Genomic DNA, 23,687 nt, shown 5'->3' on the forward strand with positions numbered 1-23,687 from the left:
CAGTGCACATGGGATTTTTCCATGTGATCTCCTGGACTGGTTTTGATCACCTGAGGGGCCCCCACAGGGAGGTTTTCCAGCTTATGTTTCCTTATTGGCCCTGAGTTTTTTAGGCTGGTTCCGTAGCCCTCCCAGGAGATTACATGGCTGCCGGGTGGGAGGTGGGAACGTGCGATGATGTTCCAGCCATCGTGGTGTAGCGAAGGCTTGGGAGCAGCTGCTCTTTTCCTGCCAACACATTTCGTATGTTTCAATGATATTGTATGTAATGGTTGGATTACATTGGAAGACATGACATCAACTGACAATTTCGGACTGAAGGTATCCATCCATCTAATTATTATGCAGATAAACTTGTCACAATTCTATATACGTTGGTCGCAATTTTAACTTTGACAGATAACATAAAACGGGCGGTATCCAATGGGCTGTTATCCGTCCTCGCCAGATTTCCCTTCAATTGACCTCAATGGAAAGGAACATCTGTGGGGGTTTATCCCACATAGCTCAATTTACACCATCGCCCAGGGATTAAGTTGTCCCCATTTTTCGCAACAAATGCCATGTCACTTTGGTAATATTGATTAAATGTACAATATGAAGTCGGCATAACTTACCCGTGAATATCGATCACCAATTGGAATTCTGCGTTCTCCTTTAGACTTCGCGAGCCTTTATGGTGGAACACTTGAGTAACACTGCGGGGTGTGTCTGATATAACCGATTAGCCGGGGGTGGAGTTTAACCCTGTTGTTTCACTGGCTTCTTAAAGCAACAGTCCAAACATGCTATCTTCTCTGCATCTGTTTTCGTTAGTTCAGTTCCAAGGAGTACAGCTGATATTTGAAAGCAAGAATGCGGGAATGCTGATCTGGAATGTGAGTCTAGATATTACACTTGGTCCAATAAGTGGAGAGACGGTTCCTGTGTCCGCACTGATGGTTCTTTTATCGGGAGCTTGAACGATGAAGTGAAGAAATAGGTGCTAACACTGGACAGTAGATTTTCAATAACCTCTGATTATTCAACTATCCCGAAATATTTTGCAAGCGATAATTTCTTATCTGGTTCACTTTCTCGTGAAACCGAATACCAAAAGAACATATTAATCCTTTCAGTTGCTTTTATTCATTCTAGGCACGTGGGCGTCGTTGGCAAGGTCGGCATGCAATGCCCATCTTTAGCTCTCCTGGATACAGCTGACAGGCTTGCTAGTCCACTTCAGAGGGGCAGATAACACTCAACCACATTGGTGTGGAACTGGAGTCACATATAGGTCCAGACCGGGTAAAGAATGCAGGTTGTGTTTTCACTGATGCCAGCTTTTTATTACCAGGAATTTTCAGAAGCCGAATTCAAATTCTGAAGCTGGCATAGTGGGATTTTAGCTCACAGTCTGGATTACTATTGAGGGCACTATGTCAGTAGTCGAGTAGCATAACCATGACATTGCCGTACCCGAAAACATTGGCTGAATTGTGATATTATTCAACAAACAGTAGAACTCGTGGTCCATGTTGCCTTAACTTAGGATATTGCGAGATTATGAGTTATGAATTACGTGTTTATGAATCCAAAACACATTCTCTATACACGGGTTAACGATTCGGCGAGACATAGGGAGCAGGAGAAACTTTTGGAAATTGCATGTAAGTGGTTCTCTATATACATCCCACTAATAATCGAGACCAGAACAGTGATGACTGGGGTTTGTTCCTCTGAGGACCGCGCTCTGACGGTGCATTTTTCTTTGTCGGCGTCTATGCAGAATGTAAAGTTGCACAGATTTGTGCAAACACTTGGCAGAAGTGTAGATTGAAACTCTCAATGTATTTACTTTTCGGGCCTGGATGGAAAAATGAATCAAAGGCGTCGAATTCGTTTTCCTCCTTCTTTCGTGTCAGCCGTGGCTCAGCTGGTAGCACACTCGCCTCTGATTCAGAAGGTTATCGCTTCAAGTCCCACTGCAGAGACTTCAGTACACAATCTAGGCTGACACATCAGTGCAGTACTGAGGGAGTGCTGCACACGGGGTTGCCGACCTTCAGTTTATACCTTAAGCCGAGGCCCGCCTGCCCTCTAAAGGGGGTGGAAAATATCCCAAAATATTATTTCGAAGAAGAGCAGAGGAGTTATCCCTGTTGTACCAGCCAATATTTATTCCTCAATAAACATCACTGGAAACAGATTATCTGACCATGAGTACATTGCTGTTTTTGGCAGCTCGCTGTGCACAAATTGGCTACCGCCTTTCCTACATTTCAACAGTGACTACACTTTAAAACAAAAGTAATTCCTTGGCTGCAAAGCGCTTTGGGACATACGCTGGTCGCGAAAGGTGCTATATAATTTCAAGTCGGGGGATCAAGGGGTATGGCGTGAAAGCAGGAAGTGGGTACTGAAGTTTCATGTTCAGCCATGAACTCGTTGAATGGCGGTGCAGGCTAGAAGGGCTGAATGGCCTGCTCCTGCACCTATTTTCTATGTTTCTATGTTTCTAAGTCTTTCTTTTTATTTCCCATTCTTTATGCCCGGGCTGTTGTTAGAAGTTGGTTTCTCACAGCCTGACTTCAGATGGTCGAATATCGCCATGTATGTCAGATATATGGGCTGTCCATAGAAACATAGAAAATAGGTGCAGGAGTAGGCCATTCGGCCCTTTGAGCCGAACCACCATTCAATAGGATCCTGGCTGATCATTCACCTCAGTACCCCTTTCCTGCTTTCTCTCCATACCTCTTGATCCCTTTAGCCATAAGGGCCACACCTAACTCCCTCTTGAATATATCTAACGAACTGGCTTCAACAACTTTCTGCGGTAGAGAATTACACAGGTTAGCAACTCTCTAAGTGAAGAAATTTCTCCTCATGTCGGTCCTAAACGGCTTACCCCTTATCCTTAGACCGTGACCCCTGGTTCTGGACTTCCCCAAAATCGGGAACATTCTTCCTGCCTCTAACCTGTCCAATTCCGTCAGAATTTTAAATGTTTCTCTGGAATCTCCTCTCATTCTTCTAAAGTCTAGTGAATACAGGCCCAGTCGATCCAGTCTCTCCTCATACGTCAGTCCTGCCATCCCGGGAATCAGTTTGGTAAACCTTCGCTGCAATCTCTCAATAGCAAGAACGTCCTTCCTCAGATTAGGAGACCAAAACTGAACACAATATTCCAGGTGAGGCCTCACCAAGGCCCTGTACAACTGCAGTAAGATCTCCCTGCTCCTATACTCAAATCCCCTAGTTATGACGGCCAACATGCCATTTGCCTTCTTCACCGCCTCCTGTACCTGCATGCCAACTTTCAAATGACTGATAAACCATGACACCCAGGTCTCGTTGCACCTTCCCTTTTCCAAATCTGTCGCCATTCAGATAATATTCTGCCTTCCTGTTTTTGCCAAAGTGGATAACCTCACATTTATCCAGATTATACTGCATCTGCCATGCATTTGCCCACTCAACTAACCTGTCCAAGTCACCCTGCAGACCGCTTAACATCCTCCTCATAGCTCACACTGCCATCCAGCTTGGTGTAATCTCCAAACTTGGAGATATTACACTCAATTCCTTCATCTAAATCATTGATATATATTCTAAATAGCTAGTGTCCCAGCATTTAAACCTGCGGCAACACACTCGTCACTGCCTGCCATTCTGAAAAGGACCCATTTATCCCGACTCTCTGCTTCCTGTCTGCCAACCAGTTATCTATCCACGTCAATACAGTACCCCAATACCAGGTGCTTTAATTTTGCACATTAATCTCTTGTGTGGGACCTTGTCAAAAGCCTTTTGAAAGTCCAAATACACCACACCCACTGGTTCTCCCTTGTCCACTCTACTAGTTACACTCTCAAAATGTTTTTAGAAGATTTGTCGAGCATGAATTCCATTTCATAAATCCATGCTGACTTGGACTGATCCTGTCACTGCTTTCCAAATGCGCTGCTATTTCATCTTTAATAATTGATTGCAACGTTTTCTGCACGACCGAAATCAGGTTAATTCAGGCACAACCGGTCTATAATTCCCCGTTATCTCTCTCCCTCCTTTTTTAAAAAGTGGTATTACATTAGCGACCCTCCAGTCCATGGGAACTGATCCAGAGTCGACATACTGTTGGAAAATGATCACCATGTACTATTTCTAAGGCCACTTCATTAAGTACTCTGGGATGCAGACTATCAGGCCCTGGGGAATTATCGGCCTTCAATCCCATCAATTTCCCTAACACAATTTCCTGACTAATAAGGATTTCCTTCAGTTCCTCCTTCTTGCTAGACCCTCGGTCTCCTAGTATTTCCGGAAGGTTACTTGTGTCTTCCACCGTGAAGACAGAGCCAAAGTATTTGTTCAATTAATCTGCCATTTCTTTGTTCCCCATTATAAATTCACCTGATTCTGACTGCAGGGGACCTACGTTTGTCTTCACTAATCTTTTTCTCTTTCACATATCTATGGAAGATTTTGCAGTCAGTTTTTATGTTCACATCACGCTTCCTCTCATACTCTATTTCCCCCCTCCTAATTAAACCATTTGTCCTCCTCTGCTGAATTCTATATTTCTCCCTGTCCTCAGGTTTGCTGCTTTTTCTGGCCAATTTATATGCCTCTTCCTTGGATTTAACACTATCCCTAATTTCCCGTGTTAGCCACGGTTGAGCCACCTTCCCCATTTTACTTTTACTCCAGACAGGGATATACAATTGTTGAAGTTCATCCATGAGATCTTGAAATGTCTGCCATTGCCTATCCACCGTCAACCCTTTAAGTATAATTTGCCAGTCCATTCTAGTCAATTCATGTCTCATACCATAGAAGTTACCTTTCCTTAAGTTCAGGACGCTATTCTCTGAATCAACTGTGTCACTCTCCATCTTAATAAATAATTCTACCATGTTATGGTCACTCTTCCCTAATTAGTCCTTTCTCATTACACATCACCCAGTCTACGATGGCCAGCCCTCTAGTTGGTTCCTCGACATATTGGTCAAGAAAACCATCCCTAATACACTCCAGGAAATCCTCCTCCACCATATTGCTACCAGTTTGGTTAGCCCAATCTATATGTAGATTAAAGTCGCCCATGATAACTGCTGTACATTTATTGCATGCATCCCTAATTTCTTGTTTGATGTTGTCCCCAACCTCACTACTACTGTTTGGTGGTCTGTACAAAACTCCCACTAGCGTTTTCTGCCCTTTGGTATTCTGCAGCTCTACCCATACAGATTCCACGTCATCCAAGCTAATGTCCTTCCTTACTATTGCGTTAATATTCTCTTTAACCAGCAATGCTACCCCACACCCTTTTCCTTTCTGTCTATCCTTCCTGAATGTTGAATACCCCTGGATGTTGAGTTCCCAGCCTTGGTCACCCTGGCACCATGTCTCCGTAATCCCAATTATTTCATAATCGTTAATAGCTGGCTGTGCAGTTAATACATCCACCTTATTATGAATACTCCTCGCATTGAGGCACAGAGCCTTCAGGCTGCATTTTCCTTCTTCAGTTGAAGTGGGACAAGTAGAGAAGTGGGGGAGCTTCACGGGAATAGTAATCATACTATCATACTGTTTAGATTACTTACCGAGAAGGACACTGAGCAATACAGAATTTAAAAAATACTTAGCTGGAGGAGGGATATTTTCAACGAATTGAATCTGTCATGGGTAAACTGGAGTCAAAGACTGGCAGACAGAAATGTAATGGAGCAATGGGCGGCCTTTAAAGTGGAGATGGTTCGGGTATAGTCTAAGTACATTCCCACAAGGGGGAAAGGGAGGGCAAACAAAGACAGTGCTCGCTGGATGACGAAGGATTTAGAGAGTAGGATGAAGCATAAAAGGCAGCGTGTGACAGATGTCTGCTTGATAATACAAGGTAGAATCAGGATGAATATAACAAAGAAATAAGGAGAAGTGAAAAACGATATAATAGAGGGAAAGTAACAGTACGAGAATAGATTGGCGGCTAACATAAAAGGGAAACCAAGTGTCTTCTATCTGCATATTAACAATAAAAGGCATGTCATATGAGCCGTAGGGCTAATTGGTCAACATGTTAATCTTTTGCTAGAGGCAGAAGGCATGGCTGAGCTACGAAATGAGTACTTTGCATCAGTGTTTAGCGAGGAAGAGGACTTTGCCAAAGCTACGGTAAACATGACGGTTGTCGGGATACTTGATGAAAATAGATAAAGAAGATGTACTAGAAAAGCTGGCTGTGGTAAAAGTGGGCAAGCCAACCGGTCTGGATGGGATTCATCCTAGATTGCTGATAGAAGTAAGATAGAAATTGCCGTGTGAATGGCCACAATCTTCCAATCTCATAGAATCATATAATCATAAAACATTATGGCACAGAAGGAGGCCATTCGGCTCGTAGTTTCGAAGTGGACAAAAAAGAGCTATCCAGCCTAATCCCACCGATCTGTAGCTCTGTAAGATCTGTGCTTCAAATTTATACTCAAGTACTTTTAAAATGTGATGAGACTTTCTGCCTCTACCACTTTTGAGGCAGTGAGTTCCAGACCCCCACCACTCTCTGGGTGAATAAGTTTCTCCTCATCTCCCTCTAATCCTTCTACCAATTACTTTAAATCCACTTGTTATTGACCACTCTGCTGGGGGAAATAGGTCATTCAATTCCACCCTCATAATTTTATACACATCAATGAAACCTTCCCTTAGCCTCCTCTGTTCCAAAGAAAATAGCCCCAGCCGATACTCATAACTAAAATTCCCAGACCTGAAAACAACCTCGTAAATCTAATCTGTACCCTCTCGAGTAAAATCAAATTGATTGATACATATCTTAATAACAGACTTTGGGTTACAGCATTACAGATGACACAAAACTTGACGTGTGTTTAAAATACTAAAAGACTTCAAGAGGGCATAAACAGTCTGGTGGTATAGTATATCACACGGTAGATGAAATTCAACACAGAACAGTGTAAGAAGACTGAGGTGAGACATTAAAAGCTGTGTGGTACAATTTTAAAGGGGGTGCAGGAACAGAGAGTCCTAAGGACATTTGTGCATAAATATTTGAAGGTGGCAGTTTAGGTTAACAACGCAGTTAATGAAACATATGGGATTCTGGATTTTGTCAATGGAGTCATAGAGTACAAAAGCCAAGAAGTTATGCTAATTCTATATGAAACACGAGTTCTCTCCCAGCTATAGTATTGTGGACCATTTCTCATAAGTCGGGAGCCTATTATCAACAAGAACAGACACTGACGACGAGATTCAACACCGCCTCTAGTGCGCCAGTGCAGCCTTCGGCTCCCTGAGAAAAAGAATGTTTGAAGATCAGGCCCTCAAAACTGCCACCAAGCTCATGGTCTACAGGGCTGTAGTAATACCCGTCCTCCTGTATGGCTCAGAGACATAGACCATGTACAGTAGACACCTCAAGTCGCTAGAGAAATACCACCAATGATGCTTCCGCAAAATCCTTCAAATCCCCTGGGAGGACAGATGCACCAACATTAGCGTCCTTGACCAGGCCAACATCCCAGGCATTGAAGCACTGACCACACTTGATCAGCTCCGCTGGGCAGGCCACATTGTTCGCATGCCAGACACGAGACTCCCAAAGCAAGGGCTCTACTCGGAACTCCTTCACGGCAAACGAGCCAAAGGTGGGCAGAGGAAACTTTGCAGGGACACCCTCAAAGCCTCCCTGAAAAAGTGCAACATCCCCACTGACACCTGGGAGACCCTGGCCAAAGTGCATCCCTAAGTGGAGGAAGTGCATCCGGGAGGGCGTTGAGCACCTCAAGTCTCATCGCCAAGAGCATGCAGAAATCAAGTGCAGGCAGTGGAAAGAATGTGCGGCAAACCTATCGCACCTTCCCTTACCCTCAACAACTATCGCTGCCACCTGTGACAGGGACTGTGACTCTCGTATTGGGCTCGTCAGCAACCTAAGGACACATTTTCAGATTGGAAGCAAGTCTTCCTCGATTCCGAGGGACTGCCCATGATGATGATAGTATTGTGCCCAGTAGTAGGCACAACACATTAGGCTTTGGAGAAGGTACAGGATAGATTTATTAGAATTGTTCCAGGGATGAAGGATTACAGTGATATGGACAGATAAGGGAAGTTGGGGTTGTACTGCTCAGAGCAGAGAAGGCTAAGCAGAGATTTGATAGAGGTGCTTAAAATCATGAAATGTTTCGATAAAGTAAGTACAAATAATCTGCTGTCAATGGTCGATAACCAGAGGGCACAGATTTAAGGTAATTGTAAAAAGGACATAAGAATCAGGAGCAGGAGTAGGTCATTCAGATCCTGAAGCCTGCTCCGCCATTAAATAAGATCATGGCTGGTCTTCCACCTCAACTTCACTTTCCTGCAGTATCCCCATATCCCTTGATTCCCTTAATATTCAAAAATCTATCTATCCTTGTCCTGCATATATTCAAAGACTGAGCCTCCACAGCTCTCTGACGTAGAGAATTCCAAAGATTCACCACCCTCTGAGTGACCAGAGGTGGCATGAAGGAAAACGTTTATGCAACGAGTGGTTAGTGTTTCGAATGCACTGCCTGGTAGGGTGATGGATACAAGATTCATTCGTAGCCGTCAAAAAGGAATTGGAAAAATACTTGAAGGAGAAGAATTGCAGGGATATGGAAAAAGAGCGGAGAGTGAGACTAATTTGATTGCTCGATGAAAGAGCCAGCATTGACTGAACAGACCAGATGGCCTCCTTCTATGTTGTATTATTCCATGATTCTATTTAAACTTAAACGTCCATTGAAATAAAGAACTTGAATTTCTATTAAGTGTTATGGGGAACGGGCAGGAAAGTGCAGTTGAGGCCATGGTCAAATCATAATCTTATTGAATGGCGGAGCTGGCTTGAGGGAATAAATGGCCTATTCCTGCTCCTATTTCATGTGTTCTTATGTTAATATGTCTTCGAAAGACGGCACGTCCCTCAGTTCTGTCACTGGGAGTTTCAGCCTAGATTCTATGCTGGAATAGGAATCTAGCCCTCAACCATCTAACTCAACGGTGAGTATGCAATCACTGACCAAATGCTGACTCTTAATTATCAAGAATGCTACGTTATCGTTTTTCAACAGCTAAAACGTGCGGCCAATGCACCGCTCAATGGATCCAGCATGCCGTAGGTAGAAAATGGCGGCGTTCAAGGGGTCAGCATTCCGGCACTGTTGGAATACTGGAGTATTAGTTTTGTTATTTAGTTTTTATAACAGAATGTGACTGATATATGCCGGCACGGGTACTGTAGGCCGAATGGCCTCTATTTGTACTGCACAATTCTAGGATTACATTTAGTTGGGGATATAATGCCGATTTCCCCCAGTGATCGACGGTATACAGGGATGTTTTTACCGAATAATGGTTTGACTGTTGACAACCAGTAAATGTTAATGTTCTTGCTTCCTGTTTACATCTCCGCTCGCTACATCCGACCAGTCAATAACCCATCTGGGCTCAGGCGGTGATCGACAATGTGATTCTAAGGCGGCGGAACACGTCCGTACGCATGACATTATCTGGGTCAGATTTGTGCTTTGCAGAAGTTTCTGCTCATTGTCAATAGTAACCCAACCGCAGCCAGTGGTTTCAGCAACTGCATTTTTTTGGAGGTCTGCAATTTGAGTTTAAGTTCTGTCGAGTCTATTAGTGGGAGAAGTACTGTTGTTTATTCGTGTGGGTTTGAGTCCGTTTGGGTCCTTTTGAGACATTGCAACGATTTCTACTTATTGCCAATTTTGGTCTGATCCCTCAGTTTGAGTCCGTCTCCCAAGTTGTGGCGCTGGGGTTTGACCTGATATTTACTCCAACCTGTAAACCGAGTGCAGCCCACGTAGTTCAACGTCAGTTTTTGGGCAAACGCTTAAAATCAAGAATCTGAGATAAAATTCGTGAGCATTTAGAAATGCACAGGTTACTTCCAGCGCCGCCTGCACGCATTTAAGAAAGTCAAATCATGTTTGACAACTTGTGCAGAATATTTTAAAAATTAACCCATTGCAAAGATGGAAGGGATGAAGTAAATTAATAGTATAATTTTTTATCAGGTGTTTCATAAGGTTTTCCACAAGTGGCGTGTTAGGAACATACGAACAGTGGCGGACAGAAAGCACCTACTGATCAATCCAGGCTGTCCTGTACAGTTGTGTTGCCTTTTGCATCGCAATATATAAACTCGCTATATCACCGAAAACCATGTGATCCACTGCCAGAGGCAAAAAAAACTCCAGATATATATCCAGGATCATGAGTGGTTAAACATCTGGAAAATTCCTCTCCGAACCCTTTAGGTGATTATAATTACTCCATGAGATCACGTCGCCCCTGAGTAACGTTACCAGGTGCCTTCCTATTGTACGAGGTGACCCCGCACCAGCCATTAGCAGATCCAGCTCTCGCTTGATGGAATTCAGTGACTCGGCGTCCACCGCACAAGCCAGCAGCTGCTTTGAGAAAATAACTGCCTCCTGAAATTCTACCTGGATCTGGCAGGATACAACTTGAGATTGTGACCCTTGGTCCTCACTAACCTATTTAGTTGAAACATTTTGTGTAGAAAAAGGCAAGTTAATCCCACCATCATCTTATAAACCTTCATCAATTCATCTGTATGGCTACGCTTCTCCAACGTGTACAAACCCATCGCTCTGAGCCTACCTTGGCAACTAGGATGCTACTAAATGGGTATTAGTCTTGTGACCCTCCTCTGCACCAATTCTATCCTCAGGTTCGCTCGCCACGTGAGGGAACCAAAATTGGACTCATTTTTCTAACTCAGGTCTGACCAAGGCCTTGTACAAGACCAAAATGGTCCGCTTCTATTTATAATTACTTGTTCTGTAAAATCAGATCTTTTGGATCAGAAAAATGTAGCAGCGTAGATAAAAAGGCGACTGATGGACAAGTATCAAAACGTTCGGTTATATTGATGTTAGTTCGAATGCGGAAGGTTGGAGCTGGGGTTGAAGTGTAGCACAGGAATGCAGTTTTGTGCTTTCTGCATTGAGATGAAGTAAGATTGGAAATATTAAGAACAATCTCAAAATTTGCTCACAACACGAAACTAAGGAGTTTGTTAAAAAGAAATCAGAACTGTCAGCTCCTTCAGGAAAACAGCTTGTAGAACTGGGGATAGAGATGACAGATGATGTTTACTGTAGATAAGTGTGACAAAATAGATTTTTTCAGCTATGATCGCATATATTTAAGGAAATGATACTGAATGATGTCACTTAATAGAGAGGTCAGAAGTTCAAGGACAATTCCTTCGAAGTAGACATGCAAGTAGGTAAAGTTATGAAAAAAGACCAAGTACATTTTGGATTTAGGAATATAGGAAAGGATGAGGGCTTTCAACCCCTGGAGCCTGTTCCACCATGCCATTAGATATTCGAGGATCTGTATATTACCTCCATCCACCCGCATTGGTTCGGTAACTCTTAATGACGTTTCTCACAAAAATCTACAAATAATCAGTTTTAATATTTTCAATTGACATAGCCTCAACAGCTTTTGAGTGAAGACGTGCTTCCTAACATCAGTCCTGAACATGACTTGTTCTAATTCTAAGGCCATGCCCACCTATTTATGGACTCCAACACTAGATTATGTTTTTTTAAATTTCTATCTAGTCTATCAAATACTTTGAGTACCTTAAATTCATCAATTGGGTCGCCTTCTTCATCTGCTGTATTCAAAGGGCATAGGGTCCGAGAGTTATTACGTCAGCACATGTGGAAGCTGACTCCAAGTTGTGGGTTCAAGTCCCACTCCAGGAATTGAGCACATAATTCTAGGCTGACACTCCAGCGCAGTGCTGAGGGAGCGCTGCACTGGCGGAGGTGCCGGCTTTTGGAGGAGACGTTAAACCGAGGCCCCGTCTGCACTCTCAGGTGGACGTAAAAGATCTCATGGCAAAATTTCGAGGAAGAGCAGCGGCGTTAACCCGGTGTCCTGGCTAAGATTTATCCCTCAATCAATATAACTAAAACAAATTATTTGGTCATTATCATATTACTTTTTGTTTGCTGTGGTGCAATTTGGCTGCCGCGTTTCACACATTTCAGCAGTTACTACACTCCAAAAGTACTTAATTGGCTGTAAAGCGCTTTGAGACATCCGGTGGTCGTGAAAGACGCTATATAAATGCAAGTCTTTTTTTTCTTTTAATCTTCAGATGATGTCACCAAGGGGCAATTGTGAATGAGGAAGGGGAGAGGGCGAAGCTTAAATCTTTGGGGAACCTCCAAATGTAACAGTTAGGGACGGGGACAGCAGCCATTACTGGAGATAATTTGGCTACATTTGGATATTAAGAACGGAATCAAGTGGGAGGAGTCCCATTGTGCTGGAATCCCAAACTCCACCAACACATGCAATTACTGAACCCACTCGCTATGGTTCGGTTGCTATTGACAATGTGCAGAAACTGCTACAAAGCACAGCCCTGGCCCAGATAACTTCATGCCGACGTGCGTGTCCCGCCGTCTTAGACTCACAGTCGATCACCACAAAAACCGAGATTGGGTCTTGAATTGTCAGATGCACAGAGTTAATGTGAGAACAGGAAACAATAAAATGAACATTTACTCTCTCTTGCAGTCATGCACTTATTTGGTAAGATTATTCTCTTTACATCATCTACCGTTCATTGATAGCCACTTTATTTCCCTTAATATATCACATTTTGTTATGAAAACTAAACTAAACTAACACGACAGTATGGTGTCAGTATTAGAGAGCTTACTCCTTTACCTCTATCTGGAGGGTATTCAGCCCAGAGAGCGGCCAATTGGCTGCATATTTTAGCCATTGTAAATGGAGAGGTCGTTTACTCTGAAGACTCCACAATAGATCGACCAAAATTAAGCGCATCTCATCACGCAGTTCAAATTGGACAGGCGGAAACACAAAACAGGATAACCGATACTTGTACAATAGCGGAACACTGCATTCATACATATGAAAATCCGTTCTCCAATGTTAATGCGAGTTCCAAAAGCTTTCATTCAAATCCATAACTTTCTGATAAAATAAGCATTTTATATTGTAAGAAAACTCGGAGGGGGTGAAATTGACCCTGGAGGTCTAAAACAGGACGCAGAATACCAATAATCACTGGTAAGTTCTGCAGCCTTCATATTGAACATCCGATTTATTTTAGGGAAGAGACATGGCTCTTGTTGGAAACAATGGGGGTAATTTGAACTCTGATATATAATGGGCGATATGGAATTAGACCCCCGTTACATGCCCTGCTCAATTTCCCTTGCATTTAAGTCCATCGAGGGGAAAATCTGGCGGGGCCCTATAAAAATCTATTCGATATCGTCCATTTTGTGCAGTCGTACATTAATATGTAATTGTAGATTCGGTGCCAGCTTGATTACAGTGTTACAAATTGCTATTGTCACACTGTAATATAAAGAGCATTGTTTAGTCATTATTAAGAGACATGTTAGCACAATAATGTGTGTGACACTTGCTTCTCATTCACCAAGGGTTTGTTGTCCAGTTTATACTTGGGCCATGGAGACATCACTGAACACTGAAGTGAGCGCCATGAGTCCCCGTATTAACAAGAGAATTCCCAGCGAGACGAGGAGGCTCCCGGACTGATTCACCGACCAGAAGAGTAAAAGGTCCAGAAATTCAGATGGGAAAACCGAAAGCACTATGTGTAAGATTAAACCATTTCCATCATTCTTTATTTCCTTCTAAAGTAAATTACAATTTTAATTGGCAATGGTCTGCTATCAATTTCGTCTTGAAAATATTGGTTCCAGTCACAGCGCATTAATTAGCTGATGAAGATGAATTCCCTTCTCTATTCCTAGCGACATTAGTGTACTTAAGCAGAAGCTATATCAGCACATGATGGAAAAAGGAATGGAAGGATATAGTAATAGGATGAGCTGAAGAGGTGTGGGTGAAGGTTAGTGTGGAGTATAAATGCGTGCATAGACAACTTGGGCACAATTGTCTATTTGTGTTCTAAACGCTATGCAATTATATTTAATACAAATTGTAAACACCTTCAGTAAGATCACGATTCCATTAGGGTTACTAACCGGGAAAAATGTTCAAGACTGCATTTAAAGTGAGTAGCGGGATATGGGCGTCACTGAAAAGACCGAAATGTATTGCCCCTCTTTCGTTCTTCATGAGAAGATGGCGGTGGACCATCTTCTTGGTCCGGTGGATTCCATGTGGTGAAGTTATTCCCAGGACATTGTTAGAAACGTAGAAACATAGACATTTACAGCGCAGAAGGAGGCCATTTTGACCCATCGTGTCTGCGCCGGTCGATAAAGAGCCGCACAGCTCTTCGTCAGCAGCCCTAAAAGTTACATACAAACCTATGAACAATGAGGAAAGGCAAAGAGCACCCAGCTCTTTGCTTTTCTGTCATTGTAGATAGGTAGGGAATTCCAGCTTACAGCGGCTATGAAGGAACGGTGATATATTTCTAAGTCGGGTAGGTGGTAGACTTGGAAATTGACTCGGCCTTGATGGTGTAGCCATGCACCTGATTCTCTTGTCCTTCGGGCGGAGGTCCCGGTGTGAGAGGTGCTGCCGAAAATGTCTCGGTGAGCTACTGCAGTGCATCCTGCAGATGGTACACATTGCAGCCACGGGTGTGCTGGTGGTGGAGAGAGTGGATGTTTAACGTGGGTAAAGTGTGCACGTTTTTATCCAATGATCTCAATCACTTTTCAAGGAAGTTTAATTTGTCTCGATCCTTGATTTCTCTCTCTCTCTCGCACACCCACACATACATTTTGGTTGTTTTATATAGTTTAGCTTTCTTTGCAGAATACGATATTTGTTATTTTTTAGGTCACTCAGATTGTGTTGGGAATATATTTTATAATATTCTGGACGCCATTGATTCTGAGTCCGATATCGGTACCTGGAGAACACAGAACACATTGGTGGAGCGGTCTGCCGGTAAGTTTTCAGCCAATGTCCTTAGCAGAACATATTTGAAGGAATGTCACTCTGCTTGGAACTGAATAGATGAGACGGGTGCATTTTTTGCCATTTTTTTGCACTGAAGGCTTGCTACAATATTTCGCTGATTGTCATTTATTTTTAAATTTTTTAGCATTTCCGTTAAAATATCAAGGAGACGGAATGTCCTGTCCGAGGTTTGATTGCCTGTTTCGCTATTCAATTAGACCATGGCTGGTCTGTATCTCAATTCCATTAACCTGCCTTACACCCCTTACCTAACAATAAGCTATCTATGTGCTGACAATTTCAGTCGAACTAATCTTGGTAGCTTTCAGGGGAGCGAATTCCAGATTATCACGATCCTTTATGTGAAGAAGTCCTTCCTTCCATCATCCCTGCAACTGTACATTTCTAATTTGAAGGTTATGCCCCTAATTCTATATTTCCCCACCCGAGGAAATCAGTTACTCTCTTTCTACCCCACTAATCATTTAATTGTTTTATACACCTCGCTCAGATCGCCTCTTAATTTTCTGCATTCAAGGCAATGCAAGCCTTGTCTATGCTACTTGTCTTAATAATTTAAATCATTTTCGCCCCGGTATCAATTCAGGTGAATCTGTGCTGCAACTCCTCCAATGCCAATATATCCTTCTTGAGGTGCCGTGCCCATTTCATTACTTCAGTTTTGGTCTAAACAACTGTAGCATAACTTACATGCCTTTGTATTCCAGCTCTCTTGAAATGAAGGTTAACAGTACATAAATTATAAACTTTTTTTTTTACATAGAATTACAACATAGAAACAGGCCATTCAGTCCTACCGGTCTGTGTCGGTGTTTATGCTTCACTGGAGCCTCCTCCCACTCCATTGTTCTCTATTAGGTATTCCTATTCATTTTTACTGATAATCTAACTTCTCCTTAATTGCATCTATTCTATTCGCCTGAACGGCACAATGTGGTAGCACGTTCAACATTCTAACCACGCTCTGGGTTCGTATGGGGAGGTGTTATGGGCACATTCCATTCGCACCTTGCAATGTTATACTGATCTCACATGGTATGGTACTGAGCCCCTACAGAAAAGCAAGGAACCAGATTTGATTCCCGGCCTGTGCTGCTGGCTCAGCTCACTCAGCGTTGTACTGATCATCAAACAGATCTGCAAGGCCTTAGGTTCCAATCCCGGTCTGTGCTGAGTTCGTTTAACACATCTAGAGTGGTACTGAGCAATAATAAACAGAAGGGCCCAGGCTCCACCCCCGGCTTGGACTGAATTAGCTGATCACAGCCAGTAAAAGGGGATCAAGGGGTATGGCGAGAAAGCAGGAATGGGGTACTGAAGTTGCATGTTCAGCCATGAACTCATTGAATGGCGGTGCAGGCTACAAGGGCCGAATGGCCTACTCCTGCACCTATTTTCTATGTTTTTATGTTTACAGAATATAACAACTAGGAGCAGAAGTAGGCCATACAGCCCCTCGAGCCTGCTCTGCCATTGTATGCCTTCTTGGCTGATCTGATCATGGACTCAGCTCCACTTCCCTGCCCGCTCCCCATAACCCCTTATCCCCTTATCGGTTGAGAAACTGCCTATCACTGTCTTAAATGTATTCAATGTCCCAGCTTCCACAGCTCGCTGAGGCAGCGAATTCCACAGATTTGCAACCCTCTGAGAAAAGAAATTCTCCTCGTCACAGTTTTAAATGGGTGGCCCTTATTCTAGGACTGAGTTCCACACAGATCGGGAAGGAACCTGGTTCCAAACCTGCCATGTGCTGTTAGAGATTTACAATCCGTGTGGCATTGAGCCCCACGTGGCGCAGGAAGGACCCAGGTTTTGTTCAAGGCCTTTGCTGAATTTGGTACTGGCCCACACACACTGAGCAGAAAGGCTCTAATTTCCAGCCCCTGCCTGTGCTGCTTTAGCTGATCTCATCCAGTGTGGTGCCAAGCCCTATGCAGAGATGGAAGGGCTCAGGTTCCAGCCGCAATCACAAATTCTTGAATGAGATCATCAGTTACAACCCCTCCTGATTTATACTCTGTTCTTTGTGTTTCTATTCTGCTCTCAGGCAAAAATCGTACCAGGAAGGTTCATTCATTTTTTAGTATAATATATTCAATAATCTGAACAGCAACTCTCTGCTCTGTTTGTCGATCTAGATTTCTACCTGTTCAACAGACATTGACTGGTGCAAGGGTCAAGGATGTCTCAGAGCGGGTGCAGGGCATTTTGAACAGCCACTTTCGTGGTGCATATAGGTACCAACAATCTAGGTAAAAAAACGGGATGAGGCCTACAAGATGAATTTAGGGAGCTAGAAGCTAAATTTAAAAATAGGACCTCAAAAGTAGTAATCTCAGGATTGCTACCAGTGCCACGTGCTAGTCAGAATAGGAATTGCTAGGGGGCATAGTCTCAGAATAAGGGCTGCCCATTTAAAACAGAGATGAGGAGAAATTTCTTCTCTCAGAGGGTCGTGAATCTGTGGAATTTTCTGTCCCAGAGAGCTGTAGCAGCTGGGTCATTGAATATATTTAAGGCAGAGATAGACAGCTTTTTGAGCAATAAGGAAATAAAGGGATATGGGGAGCAGGCAGGGAAGTGGAGCTGAGTCCATGATCAGATCAGCCATGATCACATTGAATGGCAGAGCAGGTGCAAAGGACTAAATCGCCGACTCATGCTATTTCTTATGTTCTTATGTTTTAGGCTTCGATCTGATAGAGCAGCTCCTTGTACGGCACCTTACCAAAAACTTTCAGGAAGTCTGGACAGGGGAGGGTGAGGGGGGTTTATGTCAGTCTGGGACAGGGGAGGGTGAGGGGGGTTTGTGTCAGTCTGGGACAGCGGAGGGTGAGGGGAGGGGTCTGGGTCAGTCTGGGACAGGGGAGGGCGAGGGTGGTCTGGGTCAGTCTGGGACAGCTGAGGGTGAGGGGGGTCTGGATCAGTCTGGGACAGGGGAGGGTGAGGGGGGTCTGGGGGGTCTGGGTCAGTCTGGGACAGGGGAGGGTGAGGGGGATCTGGGTCAGTCTGGGACAGAGGAGGGTGAGGGTGGGTGGCTCTGGGTCAATCTGGGACAGGGGAGGGTGGGGGGGGTCTGGGTCAGTCTGGAACAGGGGAGGGTGAGGGGGTCTGGGTCAGGGGAGGGTGAGGGGGTCTGGGAGCAGGACAATTGAGGGAGGTGTTGTCTGCTCCAGTCCTGTACAGTGCTCGGTTAGTGGGGTACATTTCCTGAGTGTGTGCTGGAAATTTAAGATGTTTGCTTTGTATTTCTGTACCCAGCCAGAGTCAGCATCTTCAGGGGAGGAGTGCTGCTGGGGATAAATGTAACTCCCCGCAGCTCACAGTGACAGTAGAGCTAACATGGGGGGTCTGGGGGAGCAGAATGATCGCTCCCCCAGTGTGGAGGCGCAGTGTCCCAGGTCTGTGGGCCAAAGCTCTGCGGTCTGGAGGGCTTCTCCAGGGTCTGTGAGGTCCCATGTGATCTCTGTGTCTTCCCAGGCTGCAGCGCATAATGTAGGGATTCGGCCTCAATCTGACTCGGGATTCATGACCAGAATGTTTGGAGAAGTTCCCTTTCTGTCTGTGGACCCTCCAGCAGTGACTCCCCCAGAGACAGGGCAGTTCTTGCATCACCTATAGTGTGCAGTATGTTCCGTGTCTGACCCTGAGCTGCCCCAGGGAGGGGACAGTGTGTGATGTCCCTGTGGGGTGCAGTGTGTTCAGTGTCTGACCCTGAGCTGCCCCAGGGAGGGGGCAGTGTGTGATGTCCCTGTGGGGTGCAGTGTGTTCAATGTCTGACCCTGAGCTGCCCCAGGGAGGGGGCAGTGTGTGATGTCCCTGTGGGGTGCAGTGTGTTCAGTGTCTGACCCTGAGCTGCCCCAGGGAGGGGGCAGTGTGCGATGTCCCTGTGGGGTTCACTAAGTTCAGTGTTGACTGGATCTGCCCTCATTTCTCCTGCTCTCGGGGGCAGTCACGCTCCAATCAATCTGAATTAATTGGCGGGACAGCGTCATCTACTGGACACCGGCGGTATTTCAAGGCACATCATGTCTGGCTCCATCCCAGAGAAATCCAAAACCAACCTGCAGCTTCAATTCATTTTATCAATTGTTTAACAAACTTTAGCTCTATTTGTTGCAGCTTTCAATATTTGAATAAAACTCTTTTGATATTTAGTATAGATTTTCACGGACTCTAGGGAAGGGAGAACTTAAAACAATCACTATCACTAAAGAAAAAGTACTCAGTAAAATAATGGGACTAAAGGTGGATAAGTCCCCTGGACCTGACGGCCTGCATCCTAGGGTCTTAAAAGAAGTGGCTGCAGAGATAGTGGATGCATTGGTTGAAATCTCCCAAAACTCCTTGGATTGTGGAGAGCTCCCAGTGGTTTGGAAAACCACAAATGTAACACACCTATTTAAAAAGGGAGAGAGACAGAAATCAGGAAACTATAGACTAGTTAGCCCAGCATCTGTTGGTGGGAAAAAGCTGGAGTTCTTTATTAAGGAAACAGTAGCAGGACATTTGGAAAAGCATAATACAGTCAGGCAGAGTCAGCATGGTTTTATGAAAGGGAAATCATATTTGACAAATTTGCTGGAGTTCTTTGAGGATGTAACAAGCAGGGTAGATAAGGGAAAACCAGTGGATGTGGTGTATTTGGATTTGCAGAAGGCTTTCAATAAGGTGCCACATAAAAGGATACTGCACAAGATAAAAGTTCACAGGATTGGGGGTAATATATTAGCATGGATAGAGGGTGGGCTAACTAACAGAAGAGTCGGGATAAATAGATAATTTTCCGGTTGGCAAACGGTGACTAGTGGGGTGCCGCAGGGATCGGCCTCAATTATTTACAATCTATATTAATGACTTGGATGAAGGGACTGAGTGTAATGTAGCCAAGTTTGCTGATGATACAAAACTGATGGGAAAGCAAATTGGAGGACACAAAGAATCTGCAAATAGATGTAGACAGGCTCAGTGAGTGGGCTAATATTTGGCAGTTTGAGTATAATGTGGGAAAGTGTGAGGTTATCCACACTGGCAGGAAAAATAAAAATACAATTTATTATTTAAATGGCGAGCTATTACAAAATGCTGTAGTACAGAGGGACCCGATTGCCCTTGTGTGTGAAACACAAAAAGTTAGCGTGCAGTTACAGCAAGAAATTATAAAGTCAATAGAAATGTTGGACTTTATTGCAAGGGGGATCATGTATAAAAGCAGGGAAGTCCTACTACAACTGTACAGGGTATTTGTGAGACTACACTTAGAGTATTGCGTACAGTTTTGGTCTCCATATTTAAGGAGGGATATACTTGCATTGGAGACAGTTCAGAGAAGCTTCATTAGTTTGATTCCTGAGATGAAGAGGTTGACATATGGGAATAGGTTGAGCAGGTTGGTCCTATACTCATTGGAGTTTAAAAGAATAAGAGGTGATTTACTTGAAACATATGATACTGAGGGAACTCGACTAGGTAAATGCAGAGAGGATATTTCCACTCGTGGGGGAATCTAGAACTAGGGGGCATAGTTTAAGAATATGGGATTTAGAACTGAGAGGAGGAGAAATTTCTACTTTGAGGGTCGTAAATCTGGAATTCTCCACCCCAGAGAGCTGTGGAGGCTGGGCCATTGAATATATATAAGGTGGAGTTGGCCAGATTTTTGAGCGATAACGGAGTGAAGGGTTATGGTGAGCTGGCAGGAAAGTGGAGCTGTGCCCAAGATCAGATCAGCCATGATCTTATTAAATGGCAGAGCAGGTTCGCGTGGCCAATGGCCTACTCCTGCTCCTATTTCTTATGTTTTTTTAAAGGGTGAAGTAATGGATGCAAAACAATCAGCATTATTTTTTAATCTGAGCATTTTCCCGTCGATTAATTGGTCAAATATCCAGAATATTAAACTCCAGCCCAGTTATAGGGGGAATCAATATCAGCAGAAAGAAAGCCCAACTGTCAGAATGGACTCGATTCAGTCTGGGACAACAGCAGAATCCAAACCCTGCAGTCACTTGTGAACTCGCTGGTGTCTCAGCAGGTGGGATGACTGAGTGAATCCCTTCCCACACTCAGAGCAGGTGAACGGCCTCACCCCAGTGTGAACTATCTGGTGTGTCAGCAGATGGGATGACTGAGTGAATCCCTTCCTACATTCTGAGCAGGTGAATGGCCGCTCCCCAGTGTGAACTCGCTGGTGTCTCAGCAGGTGGGATGACTGAGTGAATCCCTTTCCACACTCGGAGCAGGTGAACGGCCTCACCCCAGTGTGAACTCGCTGGTGTTTCAGCAGGTGGGATGACAGAATGAATCCCTTCCCACACTCGGAGCAGATGAACGGCCTCTCACCAGTGTGAACCCGCTGGTGTTCCAGCAGGTGGGATGACTGAGTGAATCCTTTCCCACATTCGGAGCAGGTGAATGGCCTCTCCCCAGTGTGAACTCGCTGGTGTGTCAGCAGGGTGGATGAGACAGTGAATCCCTTCCCACACTCGGAGCAGGTGAACGGCCTCTCCCCAGTGTGAACTTTCTGGTGTGTCAGCAGGTTGGATGAGGCAGTGAATCCCTTCCCACAGTCAGAGCAGGTGAACGGCCTCTCCCCAGTGTGAACTCGCTGGTGTGTCAGCAGGGTGAATGAGGCAGTGAATCCCTTCCCACACTCGGAGCAGGTGAATGGCCTCTCCCCAGTGTGAACTCGCTGGTGTGTCAGCAGGTGGAATGAGCGCGTGAATCCCTTCCCGCACTCAGAGCAGGTGAACGGCCTCTCCCCAGTGTGATTGCGTCGATGAATTTCCAGCTCAGACAGGGAACTGAATCCCCTCCTACAGTCCCCACATTCCCACGGTTTCTCCATGGTGCGGGTGTCCTTGTGTCTCTCCAGGTTGGACGATCAATTGAAGCCTGGTCCACACACAGAACGCGTGTATGGTTTCTCCCCGCTGTCAATGCTGCGATATTTTTTCGGCTGTGTCACTGGTTAAAGCTCTTTCCGCAGTCAGTGCACTGGAACACTCTCACTCGGGTGTGCGTGTCTCGGTGCTTTTCCAGTCACACTGATGTTTGAAATCTGTACCCACAGACAGAACAGACAAACATTTCTCCTTCCACATTCAAAGGCCGATGATATTCAGGTCCTGATGAATCGAGTGATTCTGACAGATCTTGACGTGATGTTTGGTTTGAGTTTCCCGTCTGCAAATCCTGCCCTTCAAACAACCTGGAAAAGGAGTTTACAAAAATCATTACTGCAAGTAAAGGACAGTAATTCACAACCGACAAATTTAGATTGTATGGAACATTATTTCCTCTCTTGTTCCTCCAAAGCAGTAAATCCATACACTCTTCCCCGTCCCTGTCCTGAAATTCAAACACATCGCACGTCTGAAGGCAGCTTGTCCTCCGCTCCCAATTATCATCACCAACCCTGGCTGGGTTCAGTTCTACACCCACTGGTTCCTGTGGAAAGATAGAAAAAGGAGCAACCATAGATTGCAAGGCTTGCTGGGACATTATATTTGGTCAACCCAAGAATTAGAGCTTACTTCAGCAACTATACCAAATAAGCTGTCAGGAGTTGAAACCACAGGTTGCGATACCTTGCAGCAACTGAGGTCATCTGTTTTTTCTGTTTAATTATAACCACAATGAGGATGTGATAACCAAAAACCAGACACAAAAAAGAGGAACCATTACACGTGATTCGATGGGACTCATTTACTTGGGTGTATAAATATGTTCCAATTTCTGTGGATTGCGGAGTTGGTAACCCTAGCCTTTGTCTAGGGCACTCTCCCCTTGTATACAAGTAAAATAAACTAACAATCTGCTTGTGTTAAGAATCTGGCTGGGTTCAGTTCTACACTCACTGGTTCCCCTCCCCTGAAGGTACTGACTCTGGCTGGGTTCACGTCTACACTCACTGGTTCCCCTTCCCTGAAGGTACTGACTCTGGCTGGGTTCAGTTTTACACTCACTGGTTCCCCTCCCCTGGAGGTGCTGACTCTGGCTGGGTTCAGTTCTACACTCACTGGTTCCCCTCCCCTGAAGGTGCTGACTCTGGCTGGGATCAGTTCTACACTCACTGGTTCCCCTCCCCTGAAGGTGCTGACTGGCTGGGATCAGTTCTACACTCACTGGTTCCCCTCCCCTGAAGGTGCTGACTCTGGCTGGGTTCAGTTCTACACTCACTGGTTCCCCTCCCCTGAAGGTGCTGGCTCTGGCTGGGTTCAGTTCTACACTCACTGACTTCCCTCCCTCTCGCTCAATCGCAGAGGGTGCTGATTCTGGCTGGGTTCAGTTAACATAAGATAAGAAATAGGAGCAGTAGGACATTTGACCCCTAGGGCCTGCTCCCCCATTCAATAAGATCATGGCTGATCGCATCATGGGCTCAGCTCCACTTCCCTTCCCGCTCCCCATAACTCTTTACTCCGTTATCGCTCAAAAATCTGTCTATCTCCGCCTTAAAATGTATTGAATGATCCAGCCTCCACAGCTCTCTGGAGCAGAGTATTCCATAGATTTACAACGCTCTAAGAAATGTCTCCACATCTCAGTTTTTAATGGGTGGTCCTTTATTCTAAGACTATGTCCCCTAGTTTTATTTTCCCCTATGAGTGGAAATATTCTCTCTACATCCACCTTGTCGAGCCCTCTCATTATCTTATAAGTTTCAAAAAGAT

General features: G+C 44.7%; 1 protein-coding gene across 4 annotated transcripts in view; it reads right to left on the reverse strand.

Moving 5' to 3' along the window:
- Window positions 1–20,846: 20,846 nt before the first annotated feature.
- Window positions 20,847–23,687, reverse strand: part of LOC139273405 (zinc finger protein 774-like) — a 55,325-nt gene continuing 52,484 nt past the window's right edge. For 3 of the 4 annotated variants that reach the window (XM_070890281.1, XM_070890282.1, XM_070890283.1), the window contains one exon: window positions 20,847–22,222. In XM_070890281.1, the coding sequence (XP_070746382.1) occupies window positions 21,017–21,859 (843 nt within the window). In that variant the 5' untranslated portion in view covers window positions 21,860–22,222 and the 3' untranslated portion in view covers window positions 20,847–21,016. Of the gene's footprint in view, window positions 22,223–22,343; window positions 22,445–23,687 lie in introns of those variants that run through there. The other variant, XM_070890285.1, reaches the window with a different exon arrangement.

The sequence above is a fragment of the Pristiophorus japonicus genome, chromosome 9 (assembly GCF_044704955.1).
Source record: "Pristiophorus japonicus isolate sPriJap1 chromosome 9, sPriJap1.hap1, whole genome shotgun sequence".
Classification (NCBI taxonomy): domain Eukaryota; kingdom Metazoa; phylum Chordata; class Chondrichthyes; family Pristiophoridae; genus Pristiophorus; species Pristiophorus japonicus.